At 42.2% G+C, this 16,649-nt stretch overlaps 1 protein-coding gene and 1 pseudogene across 1 annotated transcript; one reads left to right on the forward strand and one right to left on the reverse strand.

Moving 5' to 3' along the window:
• Window positions 1–622: 622 nt before the first annotated feature.
• Window positions 623–1,583, reverse strand: LOC139728735 (uncharacterized; annotated as a pseudogene).
• A 1,226-nt stretch (window positions 1,584–2,809) lies between these two features.
• LOC139728736 (N-glycosylase/DNA lyase-like) lies at window positions 2,810–12,683 on the forward strand. Its single transcript, XM_071639676.1, has 6 exons — window positions 2,810–2,946; window positions 4,904–5,459; window positions 6,060–6,299; window positions 7,560–7,754; window positions 10,506–10,583; window positions 12,615–12,683. The coding sequence occupies exons 1-6, from the start codon at window positions 2,864–2,866 to the stop codon at window positions 12,681–12,683; spliced, it is 1,221 nt and encodes a 406-aa protein (XP_071495777.1). The 5' UTR covers window positions 2,810–2,863.
• Window positions 12,684–16,649: the final 3,966 nt, after the last annotated feature.

Consider the following 16,649-nt stretch of genomic DNA (forward strand, 5'->3'; position numbering starts at 1 on the left):
CTGCTGTCATACCAATACCTCTGTCTTTCGCAGTGTAAGTACGTTGTATATATTTGAAGAACCATCATTTATGACCACCCCAATTGCCCTTATTCTTTCCCTAAAGTCAACCCTTTAATTCATTTGTCTTTATCACTGCAACTCCTCCCTCTTTCCTCATCCTTTGTGTTTTTCCTTTTCAGAGTCAGAATTCCCCACATCTGCCTTTTCTACTCCATCCTTTTTTGATTCTCCTCATATATATCTTCTAATGATCTATTTCCTCCTCGGACCTTTGTTCTCCGAGGTCTTGGCTTTCCTACCATCCATCACCTCCTTCCTCTCCTCTATCACCACCTCCTCCATCCCCACCTCTTTCCTCTCCTCAATCACCACTTCCTTCATCTCCTCTATCACCACTTCCTTCCTCTCCTCTATCACCACCTCCTTCCTCTCCTCCATCACCATCACCACCACCTCCTCCATCACCACCTCCTTCCTCTCCTCCTTCCTCTCCTCCATCACTTCCTTCCTCTCCTCTATCACCACCTCCTTCCTCTCCTCCATCACCATCACCACCACCTCCTCCATCACCACCTCCTTCCTCTCCTCCTTCCTCTCCTCCATCACCTCCTTCCTCTCCTCAATCCCCACCTCCTTCCTCTCCTCCATCACCACCTCCTTCCTCTCCTCTATCACCACCTCCTTCCTCTCCTCCATCCCCACCTCCTTTCTCTCCTCCATCCCCACCTTCTTCCTCTCCTCCATCCCCACTTCCTTCCTCTCCTCCATCCCCACCTCCTTCCTCTCCATCATCTCCACCTCCTTCCTCTCCTCTATCACCATCTCCTTTCTCTCCTCTACCACCACTTTCTTCTTCTCCTCCATCACCACCTCATTCCTCTCCTCCATCCCCACCTCCTTCCTCTCCTCCATCACCACCTTCTTCCTCTCCTCAATCACCACCTTCTTCCTCTCCTCTATCACCATCTCCTTTCTCCCCTCTACCACCACTTTCTTCTTCTCCTCCATCACCACCTCATTCCTCTCCTCCATCCCCACCTCCTTCCTCTCCTCCATCACCACCTTCTTCCTCTCCTCAATCACCACCTTCTTCCTCTCCTCAATCACCACTTACTTCCTCTCCTCTATCACCACCTCCTTCCTCTCCTCCATCATCACCTCCTTTCTCTCCTCTATCACCACTTTCTTCTGCTCTTCCATCACCACCTCCTCCTCCTTCATTACCACAATCTCCTCCTCCATCACCACAGGTCTTCCTTCTTCTCCTTCTCCATAACCACCACCACCCCCTCCATCACCACTTTCTTCCTCTCCTCCATCACCACCTCCTTTCTCTCTTCCATCACCACTTCCTTCTTCTCCTCAATCATCACTACCTCCTCCCCCATCACCAACTTCTTCCTCTCCCCCATCCCCACCTAGTTCCTCTCCTCCATCCCCACCCCCATTCTCTCCTCCATCACCACTTCCTTCTACTCCTCCATCACCATCTCCTTTCTCTCCTCCATCACCACTTCCTTCTTCTCATCTATCACCACCACCTTCCTCTCCTTTATCACCATCCCCTTTCTCTCCTCCATCACCACTTCCTTCTTCTCCTCAATCACCACCACCTCCTCCCCCATCACCACCTTCTTCCTCTCCTCCATCACCACCTCCTTCCTCTCCTCCATTCCCACCTCCATTCTCTCCTCCATCACCACTTCCTTCCTCTCCTCCATCACCACCACCTCCTACTCCATCACCACCTTCTTCCTCTCCTCCATCCCCACCTCCATTCTCTCCTCCGTCACCACTTAAATTCTTCTCCTCCATCACCATCTCCTTTATCTCTTCCATCACCACTTCCTTCTTCTCCTCCATCACCACCACCTCCTCCTCTATCACCACTTCCTTCTTCTCCTCAATCCCCACCACCTCCTCCCCCATCACCACCTTCTTCCTCTCCTCCATCACCACCTCCTTCCTCTCCTCCATTACCACCTCCTTTCCCTCCTCCATCCCCACCTCCATTCTCTCCTCCATCCCCACCTCATTCCTCTCCTCCATCACCACCTCCTTCCTCCCCTCCATCAGACCACCATCTCCTTCCTCTCCTCCATCACCACCTTCATCCTCTTCTCCATCAGCACCAAAAGTTTTCCTTCTTCTCCTCCCTCACCACCACCTCCTCCCCCATCACCATTTTTCTTCCTCTCCTCGATCCATCCCCACCTAGTTCCTCTCCTCCATTACCACCTCCTCCCTCTTCTCCATCACCACCACCTCCTCCTCCATTACCACCTTCTTCCTCACCTCCATCCCCACCTCCATTCTCTCCTCCATCACCACCTCCTTCCTCTTCTCCATTCCTTCTTCTCCTCAATCACCACCACCTCCTCCCCATCACCACCTTCTTCCTCTCCTCCATCACCACCTCCTTCCTCTCCTCCATTACCACCTCCTTTCCCTCCTCCATCCCCACCTCCTTCCTCCCCTCCATCAGATCACCACCTCCTCCTCCATCACCACCTCCTTCCTCTCCTCCATCCCCACCTCCATTCTCTCCTCCATCACCACCTCCTTCCTTCCCTCCATCAGATCACCACCTCCTCCTCCATCAGATCACCACTTGCACCTCCTTTCTCTCCTCCATCAGTGAAACAGGGCCCTGTACACTTAGTACCTTCTTCTTTCGTCCGTCCTCCGAGGTAGGTGAGAAGAGTAACAGCGCCATCTACAGATGGATATCATCATATGCACCGCACTTTATGTACTATGTAATCATTGATCATATCACTTAGTTTTACGATACGACACTACAGACAGATACTTCGACATTTTGTCGAAATTTAACTGTTGCGGCAGACACGGAAGAATTATGGGCAAACCATGGCGGTCTATTCCTTGTGGGATATCAGAATTACGACTGGACATCACTCTTGCTTGCGGACAGAGTTTTAGGTAAGAGTTACAACCCTTAATCCCGTTAAGGCGCTACACACAACTCGGACGGCGGGTATCAGCGAGTTCGTGCCGTTGCGTTGCCGTTGGGTCCGGGGAGCTGGCGGCTTGCGCTACGTAGTCGCACACACCCGCCGCGGTCGCATCGGGAAGCCGATGTTGACTCTTATTTGCATCTGGGCCTCGTTAAAATGGGGACGCGAGTTAGTAGTATACCGGTAGTAGAGAGAGGATACATGTACTGTACTGCTCTATCGAGCTCTCTCTAGGGCAATCCTGGGTTTTAGGATGTTTATAAAAGTAAAAACCCAGGATTGGCCCTGTTTCTAGTGCTGTTAGTAGGGTGGCACATCCTATTACCGGACGCTTTTCTTTGTGGCTTTGAATTCCGTACTCATAGAATGAAATTTCGGCTAAAAATAACACCACTTATTCACAGACTCATGGAAATTACGAATTCAGCCAACTTATGTCAATTCTTCGTTCCAGTTTTTAGAAAATATGCTTCAAACATACCCCTCTAAAAATAGTGGTTTTTTGCGCGGTGCAAAATCGCATTGTATTACCGGACGCGATTTTCGTAATCGAATAATCGAGGTCTTTCGCACTAATCCTTGCACCAGAATCACAATTCATCCCACAAATCACCGTACACATTCTCACCGAGCGGATGAAAAAAAAAAATCGGCAAATGAGGCTCAAATCTAGTATTTTACAGTAAAATGTCTGTCTTGACCATTTCGAACAGTTCACGCAATAAAGCCTTGTGAGAAATCGACAACTGGTTAGATTATACGTGCTTTGTCTATGGGAGCTGCACGCGCGGGTGATGAGTTGCGTGCCCCAGCGCACAACTATTCCGCATCGTTCGCGTTTGAGGACGATAGCTACAAATTTCCGATATTGATCAGTGAACTTTTGGTTCTAATAGAATCTTCAGCATTTTTCCTGTATGTGAGTGGGATTTCATAGAATTTCAGTCGCGAAATGTGATTCAAACATGCATGAATTTTACATTTTTATGAGGCGTTTTTTGCGATTTCGTTCCACACAAAGTTTTGTGAGGCTAATCTACGAAGTCTCGCGCGTACAGAATGTCATCAGTACGCAAAAATGTGCGTGTCCGGTAATACCATGCTTGCCCCTACATAGTGTTAATCGTTATAGGGCTTGTACAGTACAGGTTGAGGCCAGAGGTGGGGATTCATGTTTTGAACATTCATGATATCTGGATCTGGATCTGGATGAATACGCTGAAAAACTCTGGATAGAGTATCACTCAGCACTGTGATGTGATGTGCAGCTAATCACAACGGAGGTGACGCTGGAGCGCTTCTTTAAATGTGTCAAAGTTATGAATCTGCTTTACATTACTCTTCTTCTTCTTCTTCCAATAAGTACATCACTCTCAAAGAGTATTGTCGTACTCGGCAGATTATTCCAATCCTTCGCTGTTCTATGGAAGAAGGAGTTGGCGAGAGCAGTTGAAGAACAGTGTGAAGTAGAAAAATTATCAGGATGATAACTTTGGGTTGTCATACCTCTCGGTGCTTGAGTGGGGCTGATATAATCCTCTGACTCCAGATATCTGTATAATGTACACTTTGTCACTTATAGTCTAAAAATACTTGCTTGTTTTAGTTCAGAGAGTATGCCAGAACCCCCTTAGTTACCATACGGTCCATAGATTGAATTGAATTGGCAATATATTTTCCAAAACATAAGTTCTGTATCTATTTTTAAATTTGTAAGTCTTTTTTTTTTTAAACTACACTCCCGTCTACAGCCTGTTACATTTCTCCTGTATTACAATGTATGTAGTGAAATTCAGGGAAACTGTATTACTAATGAGAAGCTGATGATTTGTGCAATAAATTCCTCCACTATAATGGATTGAATTAGTGGCACAGCAGACCATTCTCCAAAAGATTCTTTTTGCTTTTTTTGGTTCCACCAGATGGAAGGAGATCCAGCCAGGGACGTGGAGGAGTGTGCTTTCTGACTGCATTTGGACCTTGAAGCAGAGCGACACCCACATACTCTACCAGGTTTATGATCCGAGAGAAGACTCCAAGAGTCCAAGATGCATGGAGGGCACCGGCAATGGTCGCCAAGCTACAGAGCAAACCAAAGTTCAGTCGAGGAGCAAGAAGCGTGGTAGCGGCGATGAACTGGCAAGAAGCAAGAAGCAACGGAGGTCGGAGTTACCCACCTTGGCAAGTGAAAGTCCTCTGGTCCCTGCCTCCCAGGACATCCATGAGCATCTGCAGGGAGACCATCACCACGACGTCCTTCATGATTATTTTCAGCTGGATGTGAGGCTGGCGGGGCTCTACGAGCAGTGGAAGGGGGCGGACGAGAACTTCTCCAGGGTCTCCGTGTCCTTTCCCGGCGTTCGCATCTTGCGGCAGGATCCCGTGGAGAACCTGGTGTCCTTTATATGCTCCTCCAACAACAACATCTCCAGGATCACGGGCATGGTAGAGAAGCTCTGTCAAAACTATGGGACCGAGGTGAGTGCATGGCCACTGGACACTGGTCAGGACAAACACACCTGTGTCCATTACTGGTCCATGAGTTGACTCACAATTTATACCAGTACAGAATGTTGTGATGAAACCAAGCAAAGCAAGAAAAACCAGTGCCTCTGTCTTGTATTGACACATGCATCTCATCTTGGGGAAACTTCCATATTATATTCTCCTAACTGTTAATCCACTGTGAAACCAGTTACATGTATTCCACATTTGTAACTGACAAACTCCAAATGTGGTCAAAAACTATAACAATTGGCGCAAACCACTCTCTTTATTTATGTTGCTCTGATTATAGTGTGTCATGATGATGTAATGTTGGGCACCAGACGACAAAAGAATTATTTATGGATTCTAGAGGGAGTGGTATTATTGTGTGGTTGGCCATTCACTATGCTTCACTACAAACACTTGTAACTTTTATTTTTTAAAGCAGCAGTTTGTTTACTTATCATGTCTCCATTATTACCGTGGGCAGTATTTCCTAATACAGTAATTGGTATACTCACTGCAAATTGGCATAAAGAGTGACTCAACAATGGTTTGATATCGTTGTCTGTATTCCTGCTTTCTCCAAAGATAGGAGTTCTGGATGGCGTCACGTGGCACGCCTTCCCCACCCTCGCGGCCCTCAGCGGCAAAGGAGTAGAAGAGAGGCTGAGGAAGCTGGGGTTCGGATACCGCGCAAAGTTCATCAACCAGACGGCCAAGAAGATCACCAGTGAGTTGGGCGGCGAGGAATGGTTGTGGAAACTGAGGGGTTTGCCTTACAGTGAGGTTCACTCACAGCTGCTCCAGCTCCAGGGGGTCGGTGCCAAGGTGTGTATGAAAATTGTCATTTTTAATAAAATCTTGGTGTTGCCATAATCTAGTAAAATTTGTATGCACCCCCCCCCCCCCAATTTATCAAGTTGATTAAATGCTTGGTCATTCAATAGTTGTGTTCAGTTGTTGTGTTTTTTACCTAGACAACAGCTATGTACACTATTTCATTATCTCATATGTTCATATGAACTGTACCAACTCAAGTTTTGCTGGATTGGCATATCTCATTTATTCTGTGATATAATATTATGCTACAATTTTTGTAATCTAATGGCCTAACAACTAATATCAGGTTGATCTCTAGAGAATCATGTTATTATTATTATTCTTTTTTTCAGCTCTGAACTTCTTTTCATAAACCTGGTACAGGTGAACTGTTTTTTCAGTTACAGTAATCGAAAATACACTGCAACTGACTACTGCTGTGTTAACCATGCCCGTGTTTAGCATTTGTGAATTACTGTTGGGTTTCCACTGTCTGTGAATGCTGTAATGTTGTGTCCAAGAAAGAAACTGTACTGTGAGTCAAAGAAAGATTCATTGCAAATCCTAGAGACCAAAATAAGATGTGGGGACTTTGAAGATAGCCAAAACAGGATCTCGACGATTAAAAAAAAAAATTTCCTCGGCCCCCCCCCCCCAATAAAAAGAAGAAAATCAGGGGAGTTTAGATACCAGATGTACCAATGTGTCATTTTAAAAGAACATAGAGGCATGCATGTTGAGAAATTTGTAGTGTGATGGATGGTATGAGGTGAGGGCTTATGGGGGTAGAGGTTGTTGGTTGTCATTTGCAAACTTCTGCGAGGAGTAGTAGGTATATTTTAGATTTACAGATGGTCCTTGAAACAAATCATTCATAGCCGAATGGGTCATTCATGTGTCGTGCAGCAGGATATGATATGCATATTTTCTTGTATTGCAATGGAAAAGAGAATGTCGAGAACTTTGTAAATACTCCGAAATGAGAAAAAAAAAATGCTAATAGAATTACGGAGCAGTTTATCCCAGTTTCAAGAAAAAAACAAATAAACAAACAATCAGATGAATCCAGAGATTGCTTAATCTTGTTTGTGACAGGGGAAATGTGAAAATGTTATGGCGATGTGACTGATGTTTGATACAGGTACTGATCGGTATATTTTCCTGAATATAATATATGACTGTGGCTTTCTTTATGTTGCATAAATTCAACCCCAGCCCGTGTTCAAAAGCTATGCCATCATCACTCTCTCCCTTCTCTCTGTTATCCAGGTTGCCGACTGTGTGTGCCTCATGTCTCTAGACAAGCGAGAAGCGATCCCCGTCGACACTCACGTCTGGCAGATAGCGGCCCGGGACTACATGACCTCCCTTCAGAAGACCAAGTCCCTGACGGACCGAACCTACCGCGAAATCGGCGACTTCTTCCGGGAGCTGTTTGGCGAATACGCGGGATGGGCTCACTCGGTCAGTTTCTCATTTCTGTACTGAAAACAGGCTTATGAAGTAGATAAATTGCCATTTGCGACCGTGCATCAGAAAACAAACAAAAAGTCACACCCCTTGATTCTATGTGAGGACTCAAAAAAAGTGAAATGGTTCAACTAAGTCAATCTTGAGTTTTTCATATTTTCTGAAAGAGCTATCCTCCTACATTATTCTTTAGTTTGGTGTCGTAACATGAATGGGAAAGTGTGTTTTTAGCAGTTTTTCTATAACCCTTTTTGGGGGAGGAGTAGAATGATCAGGTATGTCTTAGAGGCCTTCTCATGTTTTGAAATCCTTTGCAAACTCTTCACTTTCAAGTCTAGTAACTTTTGAAAGGATGACGCTACTGCTTTGAAAGTTAGCATTAATCATGGGCAGAATGTGTTAATAGAACATACTCAATTTCAGCTTAATCTGATAATTCCTTCATTGTTGTTGCTCCAGTGGTTTACATCCTGTGTTTTGTCCCTTTCATGGCACAGCTAGCACGGGTTGGTAACGATTAAGCGCTTGAATAGACCGTGTAGTTCAGAGCCTCTTTTCTCAGTTCACACTTTTCCAGAGTGTGTGCTTTCTTTCCAGCATTTAGGTAGGTTAGGGGAGTCAATTTGAATTGAGTTATACATCATTTTAAATTTAGAGTCTGCTCTTTCAGAATCTGCCCTTAACTAAGAATCCATGTCTGGCGACTTTTTGTTGGTTTTGTGGTGCAGGGTCACATTTGGTCTACAGTAAGTCCCACTTTATCTGATGCCGGTGGGGTCTCATCCCACCTGGCGTAGTCGTGTTTAGTCTAAAACCAGTGTGTTCGTCTAATGACTGTTGGTCTAATTGCCACTTGGCCTAATTACTATTTTGTGTTATCACCAGTAAGGCCATGCCCATTTCGTCTATATATCGAACTGGTCCATTACCACACAGTCTAGGTCATAGTAAACGAGGTGGCAGTTAGACTACTTGGTCATCCAACAAAATTACAATTAGCCAAGTGATTATTAGACCAAATGGATTGTAAAGCAAAATAAGTGGGTTTCGTCATTAGTGTTAGAGAATCTGAGAATTAGACCAAGTGACCATAAAACCATCCTGTCTATCCTGATGACAAGCATAAAGATGTGGAAGCATGTTAGATAAAACTTTTCAGTGTTAAATGAAGCATTCTGTCACTGTGTTTTAAATGGTTCCCCTTGTCACTTCTTTTGTAAGAGTTTATTTATGCGTTTATTAGGGTGGGGTGTTTTTTTAGCAGCAAATCAAACATAAAACAAGACAAGCAACTTGTGCCTCATTTCATGGTCTGCTTGGTGTATGATCAGTAGTTGTATATTATATCATATGATACATTGTCTTCTGTATGTAGACATGGTAGAAACCAGAGTTGGTGTATGTTTTAAGCTGAGATATGTTTGTATGCGTGTGACAGATTCAGCAAACTCAGACGGGGTAAGCGTTGAAGATCAAATTCTGGCATTCATTTGCCCGAGTTACATGTGAAAATATGATTTTCACAAATTTCCTCATGGAGAAATCAACCTAATGTTCATACAAAACGTTAAGTGGAAATATGGGAAATTAGCAAATTAATTTTATATGTTATATGTTGTTTTTTTTTGTGCCGGAGGCATTATGTTTTCGGGTTGTCCGTCCGTCCTTCCGTCCGTCCGTAATGAATTTTGTGGACAGGGTAACTATCAAAACCTTTTGAGGTATCGTAATGAAACTTGGCATGTATGTGTATTAGGGGATGAAGTTGTGCCTATCAACTTTTGGGTGCACATGCTCAAGGTCAAAGGTCAAAAGGTCAAGGTCAAATACATAAAATTTACTATTTCCACCATATCTATGATGCAATGCCTTAAGATAATTTCTTGAAACTTAGTGTATACATGTATTACCCAATTAAGATTCTCTGGTGAAAGTTTGGGTCATGAGGTCAAAGGTCAAAAGGTCAAGTAAAAATATTAAAACTTCACTTTTTTTTCTGTACCTTGGAAATTGTTCAAGGTATCTTCATAGAACATAGTATACATGTACTGACTGGCAGTGATTATCTAGAGAATTTAGGGTTCATGGGTCAAAGGTCAAGGGCAACACTTCAAAATTTTACTATTTCCCTCATGTTTATGCAATGCCAGCAGGATTATTATTTTTTTTTACACTTGGTGTATGCATGTATAACCTAATAGAGATTCTCTGGAAAGTTTTTTTTTCTTTTGTTTTTGCCTGAAAGGTCAAAAGGTCAAAGATCAAGTGAAAGTGCTGAACTAATTTTTTCCTCCATATCTCGGAAGTGGCTCAAGTTATCTTGAAACGTACTACATATTTATGCATGTTCTGCCTGACAGTGATTATCTTATGAATTTTAGGGTCAAAGGCCAGATGAAAATGGTAACAATTTACTGTTCAATACAGAAATTGCACTTTTCTCCATACCTTGAAAATTACTCAATGCATAAACATATGAATGGGTCAAAGTCCAGTTAAAGTCCTTAAATCCCAAATACATGCTCTCCTATTCATCCAATTAAACCTAGGTCAAGGAAGGTGAACATTCAACACATTTGTGACAAACTTGTCATTTTAATATGTTGCCAATTTTGTGAAAATGTAATCACACATTGTCCACATGTACTATCTAGACCTATTAGGAGAATCATGCATTATGGCGGAGGCATACCAGTTGCCATAGCGACATTTCTAGTTTCTCTTGTTTTTATGTTCGTAATGCAGGTTTTATTTAGTGCTGACCTGAAGAAATTCCAAGATAAATCAAACACTCCTGAAAAGAATAAAGATAACGGAGCAAAGGTAAGTTGACATGTAGACTATTGCATTTATTATTACCTGTATGATGATGTTATGGGTGTAGTTTTAAAGGACAAGTCCACCTTCATGTACAGAAGGATTGAGAGAATGCAGCAATATTGGTAGAACACATCAGTGAAAGTTTGAGGAAAATTGGACAATCCTTTCAAAAGTTACGAATATTTTAAGTATCTGCGCAGTCACTGCTGGAAAAGAAGACTAAGAAAAATGGAAATATATTGAATTTTCTTTATTCTTTCTTTATATCGTTGTACTCATGTGACATCACAAGCTATGGTAGTCTTTTCATCCAGCCGTGACTGAGCAGAAACTTCAAAAATTCATAACTTTTGAACGGATTGTCCAATTTTGATCAAACTCTCACTGATGTGTTCTACTAATATTGCTGCATTCACTCAACCCACATGTCTATGAAGGTGAACATGTCCTTTAAAGTGATGCAGATAGTGCACAAGATGTGTTGGATAAAAAAAAAAAAGAATCAAGAGCTATGATGTATGATGTCGTTGCAATTTGAATATTAGAACTGTTTTACCTTGCTTTTTGTTAAAGGACAAGTCCACCTTTATATACGTGTGGATTGAGTGAATGCAGCAATATTAGTAGAACACATCAGTGAAAATTTGTGGAAAATCGGACAATCCGTTCAAAAGTTATGAATTTTTAAAGTATCTGCGTAGTCACTGCTGGATGAGAAGACTACTACGGTGTATGATGTCATATGTGTACAACCATATAAAGAAAATAAAAAGAGAATTTCACAAAACTTTACTTTTTGAATAAAGTGCACATTTCTTTGACTTTGCAACTGATTGACAAATTGCCCTACATCGACGTAAATAAGCACTGAATTGATCAGTGTTTTAGTAGTAGCCATGATAAAAAATCATGGGCGTACATACTCGAGCAGGATTCGAACCCACGACCTCCTGATCACCGGACAGGCGTCATCTCCACTAGACCACCGAGCTTTCGCCCGACAGCAAGTGTTGGTTCTAATCCTTATAGCATGCAGCGGGTACTGCTTTTGTTATTCAAATTTATGAAGTTCTTCCGTCGAGATGTTTTCATTGCAACTGATTGACAAATTGCCCTACATCGACGTAAATAAGCACTAATAACACTGATCAATTCAGTGCTTATTTACGTCGATGTAGGGCAATTTGTCAATCAGTTGCAATGAAAACATCTCGACGGAAGAACTTCATAAATTTGAATAATTTCTTTGACTTGTTACTGACATATGTTAAGGGTAATATTATTCCCCCTGCCTTCTGAAAGAGAGAAGTCAAGTGTTCTTTTGTTATGCGAGAAAAGTGAAAATATGTTGAATTTTCTTTATTCTTTCTTTATATCGTTGTACTCGTGTGACATCACAAGCTATAGTAGTCTTCTCATCCAGCCTTGAGTGAGCAGAAACTTCAAAAATTCATAACTTTTGAACGGATTGTCCGATTTTCCTCAAACTCTCAATGATGTGCTCTACTAATATTGCTGCATTCACTCAACCCACATGTCTATGAAGGTGAACTTGTCCTTTAAGTTGTGAGATGCATACAAAAATCATGAAATACTATGTTGCTTGTAAAGGTATGGTTTATGTATTATGGATGACATGGCATTATAAGCTGGTTGGCAAAATGTCATGCAAATTATAAATACATGTATTCTACCCCAAGGACCTTGTCACAAGCTGCTAGATCCATCTATGTTAAGTAGACACATCTTTGTCTCTGTTTTTGTGTGTGTAGGTGGAATGTAGTTAGCTTATGTTAGCTGCTGCAATGATGGTCAGTCTTCAGACAGGCGTTTTGATCTTTGGGAATAATGCTTGTCTAGAAGATGCACATAATCTGAAAATATGTACCAACTGGCCTTTTTGTCTCTCAATTATCTCCCCCATTTTCTTCCCAACCATGTGTTGCCTTCATCCATTATAGTCTCTCCTTCTGTCGTTGTGTGATGCCGCATTCAGGTTTTGTTCTCTCTCTCTCCGTGTCTCCCACCTTGCAGGATAAGAAACCTCTCAAGAATAAACGAAGCAGGAAGACGGTGAAAATGCCAGAGGTTGTAGCCAGTTGATGCTCTAGGAATCCAAGCAGCTTCTCTTTCAGTGACATCGCTTGTTAATTGGTCACTGTATTAGGTTTGATGGGTGGAACTCTGGGTAAATTTCATAACCATACATGTAGGTTCATCAACAAATACGTGTGGATGTGTACGTATGATGGGGCCAATTATTGAATCATTTGTAACTTTTTGCTCACATTTTGAAGGCACCAGTGTGCTCATGGTAATAAACATAGTAATGTTTTGCCACATCAACAATAAAGCATCTTCTGGCAAGTTCTCATGAGCAAGTTGGTCTCCCTAAGACATGCAGGACTATTCTTTTTCCACACTCCAAGAGTACTGGTCCCCCCCCCCCCCCCACAACAGGCTTTTGGTAGGGAAGCTAGCAAGACAGCATAATGTACATGCAGTACACGTGGTGAAATGTCGTGCGAAAAGAAGGCAAGCTCGGTATGCTTTGCAGCAAAAAACATGCACAGTAAGTACATCTTGGAAAATCAGGACAAACACCACAAAGCCGCACACTACCCTATTTCAGAATTTTTAGGGGGCTTTGAAATTAACCCTGTTTGGGACCCTATTTCAGGATTGTTCGAAAAAAAACTGCCCCTATATAGATAGACTTTTCGGGAAATAGAAAAATAACGCCTTTTTCAACGATTTTTTAGGATTTTTTCCAGAACTGAGCTTCTAGAATATAACCCTTTTCCCGCAAAAACGGGAACATGCATGTAGTACTGATGACCTTCTGAGTTTGGGGGAGGAGCGGCAAATCTCCAGATTTCTGCTGGAGGCTGCCTTAAAGGGAAATTTCTCTCTGCCCTGAAGGTAAGATACAAAAGTCTCCACGATTTCTTGTTTGGAATCTCCCTGACATTTATGTGGTCATGTTGGAAGCCCTGCAATAATAATGGAGCTTTAGATTTGCAACGCGGACATTTGAGACGACGATTGCATTGGCCGTTCTCCTTTCCGTTCTCCCCTGCGTTTTGTTGCAAAGTACTGAAGCTCGAAATTGCACCAGAACGTGACCTATTATGTGAAAATTTGCAGATTTGTTTCATTTTTTATTGATATTTCTTTACCTCACATAGCATTCATCCAATGTGAAGGGAAGGGAAGCTGTGCATTCATTGCCTCTAAAGGTGCAATAGGCAATGATCAAGTAAGAATGCAGTCTTATTACAGCAATCGCAGCGGATGTTTAACCTGTAAGGGGGATGGTAAGCACACGCAGAAAGCCCAAGGCTCTTGCAAAATTGATGCACATTGTACTGCAGGGATTTAGGCAAAAACCTGCCAAGTTAATGGTTTTGTGAGTGTAGCACGTAATGCAACACATGGGCGTGGCGGTAATCTTGCTCATCTAAAGCTGAGTAATAGTGAGCGTGCGTCCATTGCACAGAAACTTACACAGGGAATCAGCGTTCAATGTAGATCAGATACTTGATGACATTTAGAAGCTCTCTCTGTGATAGTCTAGAAAGGTAACACCTAGTGACTAGACAGGATGTTGACCCATTGAGAACGGGGCTGATTTGACTGTAATACGCATTTCCCATAGACACCTGCCGTATTCGTGGGACTAGTCTTCAACAGGTTAAGAACATAGAGCACTCGCTTGGACTACGAGGAATCGGTAGGCGTAGGGATGATGCGACTAGTGGGTTGAGGAGGTTTGGGTGGATAGAGATCGCAATCCTGTCCTCTTTTACAAGGAGCAGGGGGCACCTTGCACAAATAATATCGATGACTTGTTAACCCTAAAAGGGCCGGGGGGGGGGGGGGGGGGGGCGGAATCCTTCCCCCTTGACGTTTCTGTAACGCGAGAAGGCCTCGTCGCAAGGTTTCTTGACTTTGTTTGTTCAAGTCTCGCGCAACTTTTGAAACCAAATTTGCAACGTCAGCGCATGCTTTTGCGAAGCCACGCCCATTTTTGTAACGGAATGTCGCCCCAAAATGGGCACAATTTTGTGATTTTGTGTACATTTCCTGTAGAAAACAGTGCTCTTTCATGAAAGTCATAAAAACCTAATTATTTTTACAATTAATCACTTTCATTGATTAATTTTATGCTAATTATGGTAGAAAAGTGGTTAGTGACAATTTCCAATAAAAGAACAAAGAAAAAACAAAAGTTGAAAAGTTGAATGAGCTGTGGAGTGGACTGCTTCTGCATAAACCTTTACATGCGTTGAGTGCTGATTGGTACAGAAATCCCCATAGCATTGTACACTCTGTCCAAAGTTCATGGCACAGAAAGGGTGAAACCTTTCTCTCAGTATTTGCATATTTGCACGTATTTATTCCCTTTCATTGACAGTGGGTTCATATTCTCTACAATTGTCAAGTTGCCGTAGAACCTGTTCTTCTGTAATAAACATGAATGCCTTGTAAAATATCCAGATGTGAAAGTCTCTTCTGTTCACATGTACTTTGCTGGTTGTACTCGTACAGTTGGGGTCATCCCACTAGACCGACACCCACGAGTCATACAGCCCACGAGTTTGACATAGGAAACAGGTCCATGAGTCATACAGCTCACGAGTCATACAGCCCATGAAATCGACGCAAGGCAAATAAAGCCCACGAGTTCGACACTAGGTTGAAACAGCCCACGAGTTCGACAGATACAACACAGGGCTTAATGTTAATGTGTCGGTCTCTTGGACCTTGTTAGATTAGTGTCGAACTAATGGGCTGTACGACTCGTGAGCCGTATAACTCGTGGGCTGTATGACTTGTGAGCTGTATGACTCGTGGGTGTCGGTCTCGCGACGTGCACCCGTACAGTTTAGGTCTCCCACAAACCGAACCGCTCCTTTAGAGTTGTTATGAACCCATGTACGAGTGACTCGTGGTATTCGTTTGTTATGTTGAAACATTGTTATAGCCGAACTGTGAAGCATGTAAAGATGTTTAGTTGATAATTTGGGGACCTGAATATTAATGTCATTGTAACGAGACTTTACGTTATAACCATGTTCGCTATAACGAAATGCACTATAGAGATGAATTGTACAAACAAACAAAAAAAAAATAAGGAAGAAAGGGTATTACAATCTAGTGAGAGGTGATTCTCAGTTAAGATCAGTGTGCGTGATTTGTAGATTTTATTCTATAATTAATTTTTCTTCTTTAACTTCAGGAGAGCAATTCCGAAGAAAATACAAAAGATTACACAATTGCGTGCAGTGCTCATAGAGCACATTGTATAGCCGTCTCCCTGAATGTACTTAGTACATGTACTGTATTGAAATAGGGTGTTAAAATGGGTGCTGTTCGTTATTCCGAAGGTTCCTTATTCCGAAGGTTCGTTTATCCGAAACACACAAATTCCCTAAACCTAGAGGTTCGTTAATCCGAAAATGAAAAAAGGTTCGTTAATCCGAACATTTGTGGTGTTATTCAATTCAATTCAATTCAATTCAATAGTTTATTTATTTCCATCATCACAAAGAAAAGAAAAGAAAAAGTTGACATAATCCAAAGTGATACAATTTTTTTTTCATTTCTCTTACACTCGTCCGATAAAGGATTTTTTCAGTACAATATAAAGTATATTATACACGAATGATGTCGTAAAAAAGAAACAATGCACTTTGTCATGGCAACAAAAATAGTAAATAATCATAATGATGGAAAACAGTGTTCCACTAAAAAAGCCACGCTTGTAAAACGTGGAACACTGGAACAAAACAACAACAGCACCAATTTGTTATACCAATAAGACATATTCATTTTAAATTCTTCTATATACTATTGTACATTTTACTCATTGATATAATGATGTTGATACTATGAACAATACATTACTAGGATTTTAGGATGCAAACGTATAAACTATATAACATATCACATTTGTGGCACAGACACTATGGGGCCAGGTGTGCCAGGAAAATTGAACGGAAAGGAAGATATGCAATCGGCCATAAAAAACATAACGACGACGACAACAACAACAACAATAACACA

This window comes from Diadema antillarum, unplaced genomic scaffold, assembly GCF_040938485.1.
Source record: "Diadema antillarum isolate AM-2024a unplaced genomic scaffold, OU_Dant_1.0 seq00000195_RagTag, whole genome shotgun sequence".
In the NCBI taxonomy this organism is placed as follows: domain Eukaryota; kingdom Metazoa; phylum Echinodermata; class Echinoidea; order Diadematoida; family Diadematidae; genus Diadema; species Diadema antillarum.

Excerpts from the sequence above, each read along its gene's own strand:
- LOC139728736 (XM_071639676.1), top strand. The coding sequence starts at position 2,864 with ATGGGCAAACCATGGCGGTCTATTCCTTGTGGGATATCAGAATTACGA. Across the intron at positions 5,460-6,059 it reads GTCAAAACTATGGGACCGAG|ATAGGAGTTCTGGATGGCGT; the intron begins GTGAGTGCATGG and ends CTTTCTCCAAAG. Across the intron at positions 7,755-10,505 it reads ACGCGGGATGGGCTCACTCG|GTTTTATTTAGTGCTGACCT; the intron begins GTCAGTTTCTCA and ends TTCGTAATGCAG.